This window comes from Tympanuchus pallidicinctus, unplaced genomic scaffold (genome assembly GCF_026119805.1).
Source record: "Tympanuchus pallidicinctus isolate F22 unplaced genomic scaffold, pur_lepc_1.0 scaffold22, whole genome shotgun sequence".
Taxonomy (NCBI): domain Eukaryota; kingdom Metazoa; phylum Chordata; class Aves; order Galliformes; family Phasianidae; genus Tympanuchus; species Tympanuchus pallidicinctus.
The window spans coordinates 22,331,748-22,347,581 of NW_026294739.1; the positions used below are offsets into that span (position 1 = coordinate 22,331,748).

A 15,834-nucleotide genomic window follows, 5' to 3' on the forward strand; every position below is an offset into this window, starting at 1 on the left:
GATAGGTGTGGTCCTGTCCCTACCACAAAAGCAATGCTGCTTCTTCAAATGCTGTGAAATGAGTTGTCTTAACCTATGATGATTTCAGCTAGAATAAAGAAATGGATACTTCTTACCTTATATGCTTGTCTAACACCCCCGTTATCCGCAATGTTTTCTCCTAGTGTGTTAATTCCACTCAGCTGTAAAAGAAAAGAGAATACAGTCTCTGGAAAGAAGAGCTTATCCAGGGTCTGGATGCCAAATGGTGTGCCTAATTCAATTTTACATGGGGAGAATTCCCTTAAAATCTGAAGTTGTAGAAGGCTGTGACAGAAAGGATCTCTGAGAACTCTCCTTTTCCCTTATCTCAAAATCCATGCAGACACTCTTGTTTTCCCTAACCTTCTTCTCCCCACACAGGGGCTTTCTAGGACCTTGCATCTCTTTTACTCAATTTCTGATGCTTAGTTGTGTGTTCATTCATTCTTCCTATTTTCTCTGTGGTTTTAATGCTCACGTTCTTGCCACAGTTCCTATTAGGGGAAGTTGGCAACATCTGTCCACATGGTCTACAAAACAAGTTAAATCTAAACTGCAGGTAGCTGTAATTACCAGCTAACAGACATCAGCAAATCTGCTAGGAAGTCGTTCAGTGTGTTCCTGGATATTGGGCAAGTTGCATATCTCTTTGGTAGCAAAATGCAGAGAATAAAACTATTTAGCTCTTACTGTTTTCATAAATCAGTGAGGTATCACCAATGGTGATGAAGCTTTGGTAATACAGGAACCATCAGTGTATTTTTAAGACATTGTACTTCTGACCTGCAGCCCAGGACCCTGGGTTACAATATTCAAAGCTGGAACATTGAACTTAATCTGTGAAAAATGGAGGATAAACATGCTGGAAGATTCTTCTCCTTTAAGGTTTCCCTGTTGGTCCCAGCTGTTTAAAAAGTGATGAGGAAATCCTCAGCACAGGAGGGTTTATCTTTTCCCTGTTGAGTAGAATGGGATTTATTGTCAGCCTCTGTAAAGACCGTGCAGTGGTAGTCAGGGAAATACCTTCTTGCATAGCAGGTACAGAGTGGTGTATGGAATCTGTGTAGACAGAGCTGGTGCTCCCAGTTGCAGTTTCACAGCCTGCAGTCGATGGGAACAGGGCTGGTCTCATGGTCAGCATGAGGACTGCCTGCCTCACCGCTGCCTGCTGGTGTGTGTTACCACCGATAGGGGATGTCAGGCAGACCTGATCCTGCAACTGTTCTCATGGAATTAGGGCTTCCAGACAGTAATAATGCCGACAGCTGCACAGTGCTATCAGTGCAGTTACATTTAGGTCGGCTGGTTTCCATCTTTTCCTTGCACTACTGCTGTCCCCTGGTTCTTCTCAACCCTGATTGCTTTCTAATTCAGATGCTTATCTTCAGGAAAGAGCAAGAAACTTCTGAGTGAAGGAAAGCAGCAAGCAAGGTTTGTTTTGATGCTGTAGGGAAAGAAGATCAAGCTTGCATGTATTTTTTTTTCCTGCTCTAATGGAATTAAAGAGAGCCTTTGAGGGCCCATGAAGGCTCCTAGAGCAACAGCTTCTAGGGCTGCCACTCAGACAGGGCAGCACCTGCCTTGTTCAGAACTGGCAGCATAGGTATGGAGTTGCTATCTTTGTTTCTAAGAATCTTTTGCTGTTTTTCCTCAGCCGTTCATGTGAAAAAGGCTTTGCGTATTTAGAATGTAAGATTTTTGTGGTTTCTCATCAAAAAAAGGCAAACGTTGGTAGTTATAAATGAATATGGCATACCTGCTGTCCGCCTGCTAGGTCCCATGAGAAGTTTCCATACTGGTACACCATGCACTGTGATAAGTCCTTAAAACTGCGGGCAGATTCTTCAGTCCACCAGTCTACGAGGTCTCCATTCTCATTGAAATTTCTGCCTGTAACAGTATTTTAACAGAATGATGAATACGGGACAAAAAGAAGCTTTTGATGCATTAAGAAGCATAGCAAATAAGTATAATCACTCATAAAAAGAATCTCTCTCCAATGAGGCAGTCATACAGATGACATGCTCCTATTTTTCCTTCTTTTTTTTTTTTTTTTTGGAAGGGCTGCATTCCAGATAAGGAAGAAAACAAACTAACAAAACAAACTATTCAGCTGAATTAGAAGGTGCGAGGAAGGCTCTGTTAGGAATCATGGCTGTGGCTGGGCAGCAGGTCTAGCACCTGGGTCCTTGTGCTTTGTGGCACACACTGCTCGGGATGTCGCGGATCTTACGCTCTGTTCTTTGTTTGCTTTGTTCCTCTAAGAAAATGCTTCTGGTGGAGCCTTGGCAAAAGTAAGCGACCAGGTGCAAGGCTAAAGGCTGTGTATGCTGCGGGTCTGCAAGCTGCAGCCTGTCAGTGAGAGAGGAGTGTCTGGGAAACCCTTTGGCTGGCTCTTCTGGAAATCATCGTGGGGAACAACACCTCAGAAATCCAAATTCTGTCTTTTATGTGGAAGCTTGGTCTTCGTTTTGTTTGTTTGCTGGAATGACGAAGCACAAAAACCTGTACAATATTCTGCGCGCTCTGTGCTTTGTAACTAGAAACTCAACCTTACCGTTGTCGTCAAACCCGTGTGTGATTTCGTGACCGATGACCATGCCAATGCCACCGTAATTCAGAGATTTGGGCTGAGATGCACTGAAGAAAGGAGGCTGCAGAATGCCAGCAGGAAAGACTGCAAAAAGAACCCCAACACGATTAAGGTAGTGCCTCGTTCAGCTCTGTGTGAGCAGAGCGTTTTTACAGATGTGCCGGTCGTGCCAAAGTCACGCTGTTCCCTCAGATTGAGCAGCAGCACTGATTTTATTTACACGTGGTAATGGCTGTAGGGAATAAGGGCCGGATCAGCACGGCCGCTGCCCTTCCCCAGGCCTGGCGTAAGGGAAAGCAGCTCTTGGGACGCTTGTGTAATCACAAGCAGTGTCAGTGTTGTTCCTACTCAGTTTTGCAAAAGAGCCGTTGGACTTTTCCAGTTTGCAGCCCCTTAGCATGCTCAGACTCCTGTAGCTTTATTATATATGTGTCACAAGGTCCTGAAAGATGGCAAGGTGTTCCTCGGGGATGAAAACATGCCTTCATGGTTGTCCCCACTTGAAACCAATCTCAGAGAAATCTGTTCTTTAGTAACTCGCAGTAACACCCACTAGGACCAAGGCAAACAGGCCACACTAGCAGTAAAAGAATTGGAACAAAGAGCTTTTTACCCACTTCTACGCTAATTTCTCTGTGCTTTCAGGAAGCAATTTAGTAAAAATAAATCATCTTTCAATTGTGACCTTTTATAAATGAAGATTTTTCTTAAAAGGTTCTTTCTGGATGCAAAACTTGCATGCAAAGGAATTATTTGACAGTTCTCATACTGTGAATGAAGAAGAACATGCTGCTTGTGTTTCTTTGTAAATCCCAGTACAGTTCTGCCCATTTCTTTCAGGAGGAGAAAGAATCATAAGAAAAAGATGTTAGAAAATGAACTATTGCTGCTGTCCTGTGCAAACTGCTGCCTGCTGTCACAGTAATTCTGTGTCATTGTTACTTTGACATTGCATTAAATTATCTGCGTGTTTCTCTGTTCGTTTTTGTTAGCAGATGCTGATAGCAAAGACAGCAGTATAAATGCTGCACCGTGCGATGGGTATTTTGATGACTGGAAAAACAAAGCAATCCTTGGGGTACAGCATCAGAAAGCTGCTCTTTCCCTGAAGCCCACGCCTAACAAGGTGTTTGCTCAGAATGATGGGCGTCAGTCCTGGTGGCCTGAACACAGCTGGAATCACTGGGAGCTCAGCGTAGCCTTTGCTTGTTGGCAAAGAAGCGCCTTCCCTTCCAGCAGGCGGGCAGTTCTCAGGACTTTGAGTCAGTTCAATTAACACCCTGTCCCCTCAGCCAATTGTAGAGTAACCATTTGTTTGTTCAATTCATAGATATTGATCTGCATATAGATCACAATTCATAGATTTTTTTTTTCTACTCTGCCCTTCAGGAAACAAATTTATTCCATGACTTCTGTTACATAAAACATGGTTAGACATTCCTCCTATAGTGGGGTACGGAGATTCAGACAAGAAAGGAAGTGGAATTCCTTTGGGATATAAAAGACAGACTGCTAATCAGCTTTGGGAACTCCAAGGCAGGAGGAAGCACGAAGTGTTTGCCCCAGAATCTGTGCAGCCCTGCACAAAAGAAGAACACGCTGCTTTTCTTCCTGAATGTGTTTGCAAACCGTAACGCCTTTGTCAGGAGTGACTGTGTTGCACAGCGTTCCCCAAACAGTCAGGAGCACAGATCTGCTCTGTTTGGTACAGCTGCAGGGCAGGGGGTGCTGGTACCCAAAGGAAGAAAAGCTGGACTGCCTTACTAACAGCTCTTCCACTGTTGGTTTGTTTCTTTTTTTTTATGTTGAGTGGCTTCTTTAAGATCTGCTTTAAGTGCTGCTGCTGGAACCGTGAGGATCACAACCATGTGAAGATGCATTAATGGAGCTCTAAATTTCCTCCATATCCTACATAAAACTCCTTTTTAGAGGTTATGTTCTTTCTTGTTTTTAAAGAATGTTACTAAGCTAAGGCAGACATCACTCTAAAGATCAGACTGCTTTAATTATCCTGATATGCCATAGCTGCAGGATGAGGTAAGAATTTATGGCTCAGATTAACCTCCAGTCATCAGCCTCAATCTTACAAATCATGATTTCTTTTCTGCAAATTGTTAAACAAAACTATTGTAAACAAAGCCTTCTAAGCAGAACTTTATGCTGAATGCTTGGCAGTACGCTCAAAATGCTCACACCACCTACCAAAATGACTGCACTTTCTTGCCATCCTGAAGTGTAAGCAGTGCATGCCAGTTAAGTCACACAGCTTTGTCCCTACCCCTGCCAAGCCAGAATAGTTTGGGTTCACTGAAAAAGTTAATGAACTTTCACAAGCATCCTTGCTTGCACCAACACAAGGAGTTTTCTCCATTCCTCCGTGTTGTTGCTGGCATGGAGTTAAGGCTGAGTGCTGCATTCCCTTTCTCCCCAAACCAGCAACTTTGTGCTCCTGCAACTGCAAGCTATTGCAGAGAGTTTGGAGCCCAGTGAGAGACATCATGATCATATTTGCAGGAATCTGCTTAATAGATCGCCTGAATCAGCAACATCTACAAATGTAGGACTGTTGGAACTCCTTCAGCTTCTTCAATTCCTTAATGGGGACTAGACGAAAAAAGAAAAATTCTTCTGGAAGCATTTAGTAATAATTTGGTAAACCTTACCTATCTGATTTCTACTTGCAGAATAAAAAGCATTGACAACAGCAGCTCCACTTATCCACCTAGTAACGACAGGAAACAGAATTTCAGTTTGTAATGGCAGAGTTAATAACCACAGGTACAGACATACAGACTGAACTGCATAATAATTGAGTCTGGGAGGCGTTTAAGTCCTGGGCCTCTCCTCAAGGCAGAGTCAGCTGGAGGAAGTTGCTCAGGATGATGTCTGGTCAGGTTTTGAATGTCTCCAAGGATGGAGAATGTAGGACCTCTCTGGGCAAACTGTGCCAGTGCTTGACCGCTCTTACTGTTAAAAGTAGTTGTTTCTGAAATGTAAGTGGAATTTCTTGTGTTTCATTGTCTTTTGTGCTGTCACTAGACACCACAGAGAAGGATGCTCGCTCTGCTCTTCTCCTGCCCATCAGTGCTTCCACTGATCCCATTTTCCATCCCCTGCTGTCGTTTCTCCTTAAAGCTGAACAGTCCCAGCTCTCAGTCTCCTGGTTTATCTGCGTTAATTCAGAGGAGGGCACTGCTGAAGTAAATTCCTGCTTATCCTCATTTAATTGTGCTTTGTTTGGCATTGTGCAGTAATCCCCAAACAGGAGAAATAAAACACATGGGGATGAAATTCATCTTTCAGATAAACTTAATTGAAAACCTGCTCTCCAAGAGTCCGCTTAATCCACTCCAGGAGCTAAGAGACCAGACTAGAGCTCCACACTGCTCAGCCTTCCATGCCATCCCCCTGATTTCATCATCCTACTGTTAAAGCAGGTCCAGCCTTTGAGAAGGGAGCAATGCCCTCCAACCTGCCCTCTGAAAGGGGAGAAAAGTGCAGGAAAGTAATCAAACCATCGCTGATTGGCTTCCAACTGTGTACCTCCTCCTATACAAACCAAGTGAAGATTTATATAAGGTATTTTTAAATACTTACTCCTCTTTGTCCACCTTTTCTCTCAGCTTTTTCAGTCTTTTCTTCTGGGTAAATACTAAATTTTGAATGATGTTTTCAAAGTATTCTTCTTCTTTGTAGTTCAGCTGCATGGAAAGAGGGAAAAATACTTAGAGGTGGTGTTTGATGCAGTCTGAGTTCTGCAGGTCGTCCACATCGTACCGCAGGAGCTAGTTTGCATTCATGAATAAGCAGATAGAGTCACTAAGTTACAAACCCTTGCATCTACTTCAAACCATGTTAAATCTGTGGCAGACTTAGGAACAGTAGGCTGAACACCACTGGCTCTACATTTTATCTTAGCAGAACTCCTCTACAATTTACGTGTTCCCTTGAAGTAAGCAAACACACATCACCATCTGTCCTGGATCAGCTGTATTACACTGAATTATAATGCATTCTTATTTACCTCAGTAGAACTGAGGACAAGATTGAGGTATTCTGTGCAGACGCAGATGATCTGGTTATGAAGATAAAGCCACAGTTTCTCTCTCAAGACCTTTTTCTAATTATGTGCCTGTTGTGGATGCTTACCTCCTGGTACTCGCTGTTCAGCTTGTTGTCATCTGTCATGATCTCATCTGGGTAGCCAATCCTCTCCCTAATTGCTCTTGCCTAGGGAAGAGACAGTTTGATGTTCACGGCAAATCTACCCGTATTTTTGGATCAACCAACTAGGTAGGCAACTGCAGAGAGCCCACACCTTTAATGATAGCAGTTTTTATTTTCTTTAATCATGGAAAGCTCTATAATGTTTACTGTTAGTTGTAACAGTGGAATTTTCAGAAAGTATCTTGTTCCTTCCTTTATCAGTGAACTTAGAGAGATGTGCCCAGGATGCCAAAAGCCCTGCAGCGATGCCTTTGAGCTGGAAGGTTGAACCAATAGTAGATCTCTTGAAAAAACTGACAGATTTTACAGTATTTAAAATGGACTAAAATTAATGTCTGGAAGGTTTTTAACTTCATGTTAATGAAGTTGTAGGAAATCACATTTACAGTTTTCCAGAACCTCAGTTTGAGACTATAACACAATGTTTAATGAGCTCTCATGGCCCTTGATCGCACTGAAACAGTTTATTAAAATCTTCTCAGATTTTGGCAATTTTAAGTCCTAACAAAGGCTTCTCCCCCAGACCTCACTGCACGCCTTTCCATAGCTAAACATTCATTGAACTTGATGACAATGTCAGAAGCAATTGAAAAACAAAACAAAAACCAAGTGGCACTTGGCAGCTCTTTCTAATATTTCCATATAATCATGCATTAATAAATTTAGCAATAAAATCACATTATTTATGCAACTAATTTTCTGATGTAGGCTGTTCCCCCAAACAAATGAACATTATAAGCAACGTGAGGGGTGCATCAGGGCTTTTCCAGTGGTTGCATTTAATCTTGTCAGTTAAGTTGTTTGCAGCAGTAGAAGCGTTTCAGGGGCTTTGTAAATGCACTGCTGATGTCTACGATTAGCACAGAATTCATAGGGTTTGCAGTTTGGTCCATCAGTTACACGGCCATTCCTGATCAGGAGTTACTGGGCGGTTATACATGCATGCAGCTATTGAAGCTTTCTCCTCCCAGGGGTGCACTTGCACCAGCTGATAAGATGGCATCTCTGCTATGTGATCCCATGAGAGCTGGGATAAGCCCAGTGGATGCTGTGTCTGCCTGAAGTATCTGTTGCAATCATGTATTTTTGCAGGCTGTGCAGTCTAGAGATGTTTGATAAAGCAGTAATACTTGAATAGTTATTTTTAATGTTTTATCCTAAGATTCTGTAGCACAAAAATTTGGAGGACCTGCTCTGCAATTAATATAAAAACAACATTTTCCAAGCATTATTATTTTTGTAGTAAAATATCAGTAAGAACTCGAAGTGGAAGACTTTTTATCCTTAGGATAAAACGAACTAGAGATATAGTCAAGTGCTTTCAGTTACCCAACTCAGCGCTCTCTACAGTTGATTTTCGTTACTCCAGACTTGCATGAACTGTCTGAAGCTGCTTCTGCCCTCAAAGGACAATTCACTGAAGATCTCCAGCCCATGGTTTAACTTGTTGTTCTTGTCCTATCGCTCACAATAGCTGCTTAAATCACCACAAATCATTCCTTCTCATTTTCAAACTTACTTTCCTGTAGATATTCGTTATCTATCCACTTAATCACTGATTTGCCTGGGAGGCCTTCCTCTTTCATATAGATATCTCCCATTTTGTAATCTTATTTCCAGAGAGGCCCCTGCCCATGTAATTTGAATCTGACACACAAAGTCTGCGAGCTGTTGTGCCTCTATGAAAGGTTTATATGCATTTATGTACACACATGCATACATATATGCATACAAAAGTGTTACTGCTTTTCTGTTATGGAAGATGAACAGTTGTATACTTATTTTTCAGAGAAACACACAGTATGTCCAGTGTTTAGGATTGAACTTACTTTTTGTTCTGCTTTCTTTTTGGTTTCTGCATCCATCCAGGTGAGGTCATCTAAGGTTTCTATAAAAACACCACGTATATCTGCAATCATTTCCTCCACCTTGGAACAAAAACACCAGTATGTTACAGATCCATGGAAACGATTCTGTTATTTTTCCACAGTTATGGCTTATTGGCTTATATGTGGTTTATTATCACCACCCTGTTTCTCCTGCACTGGCTGACTGTGTGTGCTGTTGATGGACCATGCTCAAGCTCTGGAGCTCAAGTTAAGGAGCGCTTTCAGCCTGGGAATGGGCATGAGCTCACAAAACAGTGATGGTTCAGCTTACAAAGAATCTGTCATTTGTCCATCTGCTGCACGTTGGGCGTCTGATGGAATTATTTTTATATATGTCAACCACAAAAAACGGTGTATCTCAAGCTTTAATGACAGAAGGAGTGATAGGAAGCAGCCGCATCTTCCTTTTGGGTATGTTTTCAGAAATATTCTGTGTGAGTGAAGGCAGAGAGAAAGAACTGCTTGTCCCTGTGCCGCACTTTGGCGGGATGTGAAGCGGCAGCAGTGCAGAGGATACGCAGTGCCTTGGTTCTGGCAGGGGCTGCTCCTTGCTCATGTATGGCCCACGCCTTTGGTTCAGGGCCAGCTGATGGGGCAAATGGGCACACAGATAGCTCCTGCCCCCACGTGTGCACACACGGTCTCTTTGTGTTTCACGTTACTTCACAGTGTGCTTGTTTGAATGGAAGCAAGCCAGCTCAGAATTAGCAATGCGGAAGTACTGAGGTGTAAGGGAAGGACTCTCGTAGCACGTGCGTTCTTGTCACTGCTCACTGGTACACTGCTTGAGAAGCAAATCCAAAGGTTAGGTCTTTTAGGAAGTGACCCTGCTGCTCAGAGGAATTGAATCGAAAGCGTGATCAAACCTTTAAAGAAACATAATAAGCGACAAATGATGTTTGCATGGCACACGGGAGGTTTGCTGGAAGGCTTACCACGTGTTTGCTGTCTCCAGCAAAGGCCTCCTGCACATACAGCCGTCCCACCGCGTTCTCCATGTTGCCATTGACGTAGTTGGCGCAGCGCCGCCAAGCAGCCGTTTCTGACGTGGTGCCGTACAGAGCCTGTGAGACAGAAACAGCAGAGAGCAGTGATCTCAGGGCACGAGGAACCTGAGGGTGGACTGATGAGCACATGTGCACTTGGAGGAGCTAATGGGTCTTCAGTCAGTGCTGAAGCTCCTGTTCGTACTTACAGCAGCTAAATGGACTCACTGTGAAGGGCATGTCCTCCACAGGCCAAGGAAAGAGATGAATCATTAGTGATGCTCTTTATCTTTTCAAAGCATGTAAGGTAGAGAGAAGAAAACTACTCTAAAAGCCAAGAATGGGAGAGGTTACAGAGGAATACCCAGAGACAGAGCTGGCGGTGTCGCAGGGATCTGTAGTGAGGGCAGCTCTGGCAGCCGCCGTGACTGCACAGCTGTACAGCAGAGCCATTCCTGCAGCATTAAGGCTGTGTTTTCCAGTGACAGCTGTGTCTGTGTGCTGCTGGTGTAGAAAGCTGTGTGCTGCTCTAGGAATGAGAACTTAGGTGCTGCCATACAGGTAGTAGTGACTTGCAGTAGAAAGGGATTGCTGTGGGTCTGTATGTGTGCAGTGCCTGGTGCATTAGGACTGACACCTCCCTCACACAGCAGAAACGTAGTTACATTTGGAAGCAAACTTAACAAGAGAGATGCTAGTTTCAATTAATTGCAGTTATTCTGAGAAGCTTCAGCTACGTTATATCACGTATTATTAGTTAATTAGTAGAACGGTGTTTTTTAGAGTGGCGAGGTCTTTTTCTGTTGTTTCAAACTTTGACATTTTTCTAAATGACACTTCCTCAGTGAAGTCCTAGGATGTTGTGGAAACATTCCTCAATGATGCAGACTAAGCAAACAGGAAGATTCATTTTGAAAATTTCATGCTTTAAGAGGCAAGGGAAAAAGAAGAAGTAATTAATGAATGCGAGTCCCTGTTCGGGTATATCAACCTGATCAAACTAAATCTCCATTAGCTCGCTCCAGTAATTACTCCATTTTGTTTTGGAACAGGCAGAATCTCCTTAAAACACTGCATATGTGCATAGAAATGTTTCCTCTGTCACTTGTAGATGAAGCAAAATGGCCTTAACTGCTTTTTAATGCTGCTCAGCAAACTTAAAAGCAGAAAGTTCAACTGGGGCAATAGCAAAGATTTCCATGTGCAATCTCTGTGGGATTGCTCAGCATTTCCTTAAAAGCACTGAAATATCTGCAAGATCAAATGATTGAAAAAGGAGACCAGACCCATCCTGTTTGACTGTGACTCTCTTCCGTTGGATGCTGAGGAGTTTCTAGCAAGCCAATCTAAACTGTTGCATAAGATGCTAGCAAGTGGGACCGTTACCAAAATGACCGTATCATCAGGGGAACCACGCAGATTTGGAAATAACAGAGAGCAAGTAGCAGAGCAGCGCCTTTCAGATCCGCCTCAGCTATTAACATAGATGCTATAAAGGAGGTGTACACTCCAGCTGGAGCTTTTAGCAAGCACGTCTGGCTTTTGTGCACAACATTCAAGATACGTTACATTTTATACAGCACAGCCATTAAGGAATTATCTTTTTTGGTTAACAACGATCATTTTTACAACTTGAAAAGAAAGATTAATTTCTGCACCTTACGAAAAGCATTCCTGGTATCCTTGTAGTTGCGGCTAAGGCTGTTGACAAGGTCCATTACGAATCGCCAGATCATGTAGTTTTGAAGTTCTCTATGTAATAAAACAACGATAATAAGCTGGGAATGTTTTTAGGCTTTTGAAATGCACTGGAAATAAAATGCAAATTGCAAAGATAGCTACCATACCTACCTGGGGGTATACTTATTGAGAATAGACTTCAGCTTGGTAAGGTATTCTGGGTCGTAAACAACCACATGTTCCGTATTCTCAATATCAATTTGTACAGTTGACATTATATTATTTATGAATTTTGACCAGTTGAATGCCTGGAAAAGGAATACATATTATTTAAGGACAAATCCTCCAGAAACAGCCTTCAGCTACTTTTAACAATACGTTTACGTCGCACAATTGTGCTGATCTCCCACCAGCTTCACTGCTTGTAAATGTTGTCATCACAATAATAACTGATCTGGGATCATTTATGTCCCCTGTGCTCTAAAATCCTATTAAAATAGGATGGTATCCAGCAGAAGGGGTCCAGACGTCGTTTTATTTTCAGTATAACACAACTAAAAACGTTATGGCTCTTTCTATTTAGCCTGGGTAAGCAGAACACGTGTTTTAAGTAAAATTTCACTAATTCTTTTGCTGTATACAGCTGAGGTTTTCTAAATCAAAGCATGATAAAAAGCTTTAATGCTCAGCACGATGTGGCTCTGCAGATACGGAGCAGTGTGAAGTTTGTGGTATTTGTGGCATCCTCTGTCAGGCACATGGCAAGGGCTTGTTCTGAAGTATGCTGAAGTCCACAAAAGGCTTGATTCTAATAGGCTTTCAAACAGACACACTAAATGCACTGTCTGTACAGAATTTTCCTCTGTGTGCCATGCTGTGAGATACTGAATAAGAAGCGGTTTGGTAGCAGGTCCACGAGCACCTGACAGCAGGATGCCACGGCAGACAGTTGTCACTACGATCAATGTTCTCTGTTGTTCCCTGCCTCCCAGCTGCCAGAACCCCACGTGCTTTATGCTGGCATTTGCCTGAGCCTCACACAGCACTCGTGGGCAGTGCCTGGGAAGGTTTTTTCTGCTGTTTTCATTCTGTCACATCCACCCATGTGAACAGAGTGTTTTTCTACTGTGGGCACTCTAAACAGGAAATTCTTGATAGTTGGCTGATAAAACCTATTTCCCTTCGCTTGGTCTTTGGTCAGTGATATCGCGTGCCTCAGAAAGGAGACAGGGAGCAGCAGTGGCCGGAGAGCAGGCAGTGCCTCCTTCCTGAGCGTGTGCTGAATGCCAGCACTGCTGCGCGCTGCCTGGGCTCGGTGTGCTCCAGCTGGGAGTTCACACCTGAGCTGACATCCAGCAATCTGCAGAGCGTTTCTGTTGTCCTCTGTGTGATAGCGGCTGGTACAGACAGATCTGTCAGCTCGCAGCCTGTGCAGAGTTGTGTATTCTTCCAGCAATTCAGCCATTCACCTTGTGAATAAATGGCACTGATTTACAGCTGTTTCTATGCAGGCTACTTTAAATTCCTTATGTGGCCCACAGTCCGTGTTGGAAGAGACGAGGCTCTGAGGACCAGTTTGACTTAGAAAGCAATTCAAATCAGAATCTTTAAATCGTAATCAAAACTGTAGAGCCACTTTGTGTTCTTATGAGGCTGGGTGGGTGCTCATAGTGGAAAGGAATGTTGCATTTAAGAAAAGCCAATAATAATTGTGCTTGAAGGAAAAAAAAACACATTTTGTTAATTTTTAAAATGCTCGTTATGCTTATTTGTCTGAGAGCAATGGGGATTTTTCCCAGTCTGGTTCTTTTGAGAGGAAAGTGGGAAGAGGTAACATCTTTTATCAGACAAACTAGCTGAGGAAATCAGATGAGCTCTCGGGAGTAGAATCTCTTCAGTTCTGAAAGAGAAGCACCAAACTTGAAGCTAATTTTAGGAATAATTGCTGTTCTATCCTTAGGCCATTACAACAACAGTACCAACTCCCACCATGTGTCTTTTGAGCATTTTTGGATAAATTTAGAGCAGATGATTGCTGCTGATCTACAGTACTCCCCAGAAACTAAAAATAACCTGGGCAATACCGTTCTGTGAACAAGTTAGCTTCTGACATGATGATTGCATTCTGACATTATGACTGTAATGGTAACTTGTCAAGTTGGATCTGTGGGAAGAGGTAAATTATGAAACTAATTGAGTTACTCAGAATGAAACTGTCATGAAATTTAAAATGAAAGAATTTCAAGTCAATAAAAATAGCAGACTATGAAACTGGGGTGGGAATCGTGTTATTTCATAGTACCTGAATGCAGTCCTGCAGCCAGGCCACAGCGCCCTGCTGACCTGCTTGTCTGCGTGCAGGGCGCGGAGGAGGAGTTGCTATGGTGAGCACGTCCAGCCTGCGTGGTGCTGCTGGGGCGGCACCCTGCGTTATCACATCTTCAGATATTGTTTAGCTGGACTTTGTGGTCCGTGAATTAAAGGTCACGCTGTGGAAGTGGCATGTGACTCAGGATGGGAGACAGGGCAGAGCTGAAATGTCCTGGGGGAGCCACAGTGGGAGGAATGGGCAGAATTCTCCTCACGCGTGGTCATCGTGTCCAGGGCTTTTCTGCTTGCTTTGGGTGATCATCTTACAGGGGGAATGCTGGGGAAAAAAAGGGCCTTTTGGTCTGAATCTGTAGCCCTGGATGAACACAGAGAGCCCGAACAGTCAGATACAGTCGTACAGCACACTAGAATGAAATGCTGGCTGCAGTCTTTTCGATCTCTTTGTGTTGAAGCAGAGGTGCAAGATCTGCCTCCAAGTCAGCAGGAGCTGTGGGTACGGAAGCACAGACTTCTGTGCATAGTGTGATTCAGCAGATGTATAAATAATAGGCGGTGCAATGCCGGAATCTTGTTTGACTTCACATTTGCGTGAGATTAAGAAAAACGTCAAGCTTCATCATTTAATCTCATCAGCCAAGAATATCAGTATTAATTATCACTCACCGTATGATTTATTTCCAACGAAAAGTTGTTCTGGAGTTGTGCCAGCGTCATTTTATTGTACAGCAGAAGTGGATCATTTCTATCTTCAGACTTTGTTGTTGCCTATCAAAGTTAATAAAGAGATTGAGTCAGTTCACAGGAATTTTGGTAAGCAGCAGTAGAAAGAAAACATTGTTGTTTCAGGTTTAATACGTTACTATGAGTTTGCAAAAGTGCGAAACCCCTTCTGTGTACGTACTGATAGCATTTCCTCAGGCTGTGTGTGCTTTCTGATCAGCACGCCTGTGCTACGGAGTTCTTCTGGCTCCACTGCAGGCCATTTTGTGCCGGCAGCCCTGTGCCTGCTGAGCTGCACCAGGCAGATTTGTCAAAAGAGGAGGCACTGGCCATTGGTGCTCTTTATCGGCAGCCACTGCTGTAGGGAAATGCCACTTGTGTTTCCTTTCTTGCTCCCCTTCAAATCTTTCCCCAGTAAATTCCTTTTCTTTGAATAATTTTCTATCTCTGATCTAAACCCTGAAGTGTGTTTCTCAGGAGAATGTGGAGTAAATCAAAATCAGATGGCTTTAGTTTACACAAATGGAGTGGTTAGGTGTACCTCTGCCAAACACATGCCCTCACTGTCAGCATAACTTACAAAACCAGCCGAAGCTAGGAAATCTGTATTTTGACTATTTTACAGTCATCCTCATCTTCAGGTGGTTTTGGAATGTTTAATAATCACAGACCAAGTTCTTGCTTGCTCCTGAATGCTTTCATTTCCACTTGTTTTTCTCAGTGCAAGTTGAAATTCTAGCTATTTCTCCCAGGCATACTTTCTGGAGAACAGGCATTCGATTAAAATGCACTTGAAACAATCAGCATTGTGGAGCAGCTTGTGTAGGACAAACATTACTTTGTGTTGCGTGGCAAGCCAAGGGATGGCGATCAGCTGCTCTGATAACCAAGCAGCCTGCGTGAAGAAAAGGACAAAAGGAAAAGAGGCCCCAGCAGCATCTCCTAAAATGCACTTTCTATGGTAGAACAGAAACCAGCCTGTCTCTCGCCCTCTTTTCCCTGGAAGGGCTTCTGTGAACAGATTAGGATAAAATAATTTGCTGTTTCTGGAAAACAGCTAACTCCTGTTTCCCTTGCTCATTAGAAGGCGTGTCTTTGTGAGTGTTCCTTTTAGGTATTGCAGACCCCATGTGCTTTTGCTCAGTCCCACAAAGCAGCACGAGCATGTCGCTTAACAACAGTTTGCAGTTGGCTTCTGTAGGTACGAAGGAGGTCAGGTATTTAAAGACACTTCAAAAATGAGTTTTCTCACGTTAGCAATCTCTTTCTCCAGGTCCATGACTCTTCTCATTTCTTCTGCAATCTGGGTCTCGTTGAAAGAAGATCCTCTTTCTTGTAGGATTAGTTTAGCCACAGAAATCATGAAATCAACGTAGGCAGAACATGC

At 43.2% G+C, this 15,834-nt stretch overlaps 2 protein-coding genes across 10 annotated transcripts in view; one reads left to right on the forward strand and one right to left on the reverse strand.

The window, feature by feature from the left end:
• Window positions 1-15,834, reverse strand: part of MME (membrane metalloendopeptidase) — a 38,496-nt gene that overhangs the window by 7,358 nt on the left and 15,304 nt on the right. For all 4 annotated transcript variants that reach the window (XM_052685726.1, XM_052685727.1, XM_052685725.1 and 1 more), the window contains exons 9-20: window positions 15,700-15,834; window positions 14,391-14,492; window positions 11,568-11,704; window positions 11,375-11,468; window positions 9,666-9,794; window positions 8,671-8,769; window positions 6,764-6,844; window positions 6,212-6,315; window positions 5,278-5,336; window positions 2,579-2,698; window positions 1,778-1,911; window positions 117-182 (exon numbers count right to left, since the gene is read on the reverse strand). In XM_052685726.1, coding sequence (XP_052541686.1) covers window positions 117-182; window positions 1,778-1,911; window positions 2,579-2,698; window positions 5,278-5,336; window positions 6,212-6,315; window positions 6,764-6,844; window positions 8,671-8,769; window positions 9,666-9,794; window positions 11,375-11,468; window positions 11,568-11,704; window positions 14,391-14,492; window positions 15,700-15,834 — 1,260 coding nt within the window. The remainder of the gene's footprint in view (window positions 1-116; window positions 183-1,777; window positions 1,912-2,578; window positions 2,699-5,277; window positions 5,337-6,211; window positions 6,316-6,763; window positions 6,845-8,670; window positions 8,770-9,665; window positions 9,795-11,374; window positions 11,469-11,567; window positions 11,705-14,390; window positions 14,493-15,699) is intronic.
• The window catches only part of GPR149 (G protein-coupled receptor 149), a 109,196-nt gene continuing 99,415 nt past the window's right edge, over window positions 6,054-15,834 (forward strand). For all 6 annotated transcript variants that reach the window (XM_052685734.1, XM_052685740.1, XM_052685733.1 and 3 more), the window contains exon 1: window positions 6,054-6,193. The gene's annotated coding sequence lies outside the window, so the exon portion shown is untranslated. The remainder of the gene's footprint in view (window positions 6,194-15,834) is intronic.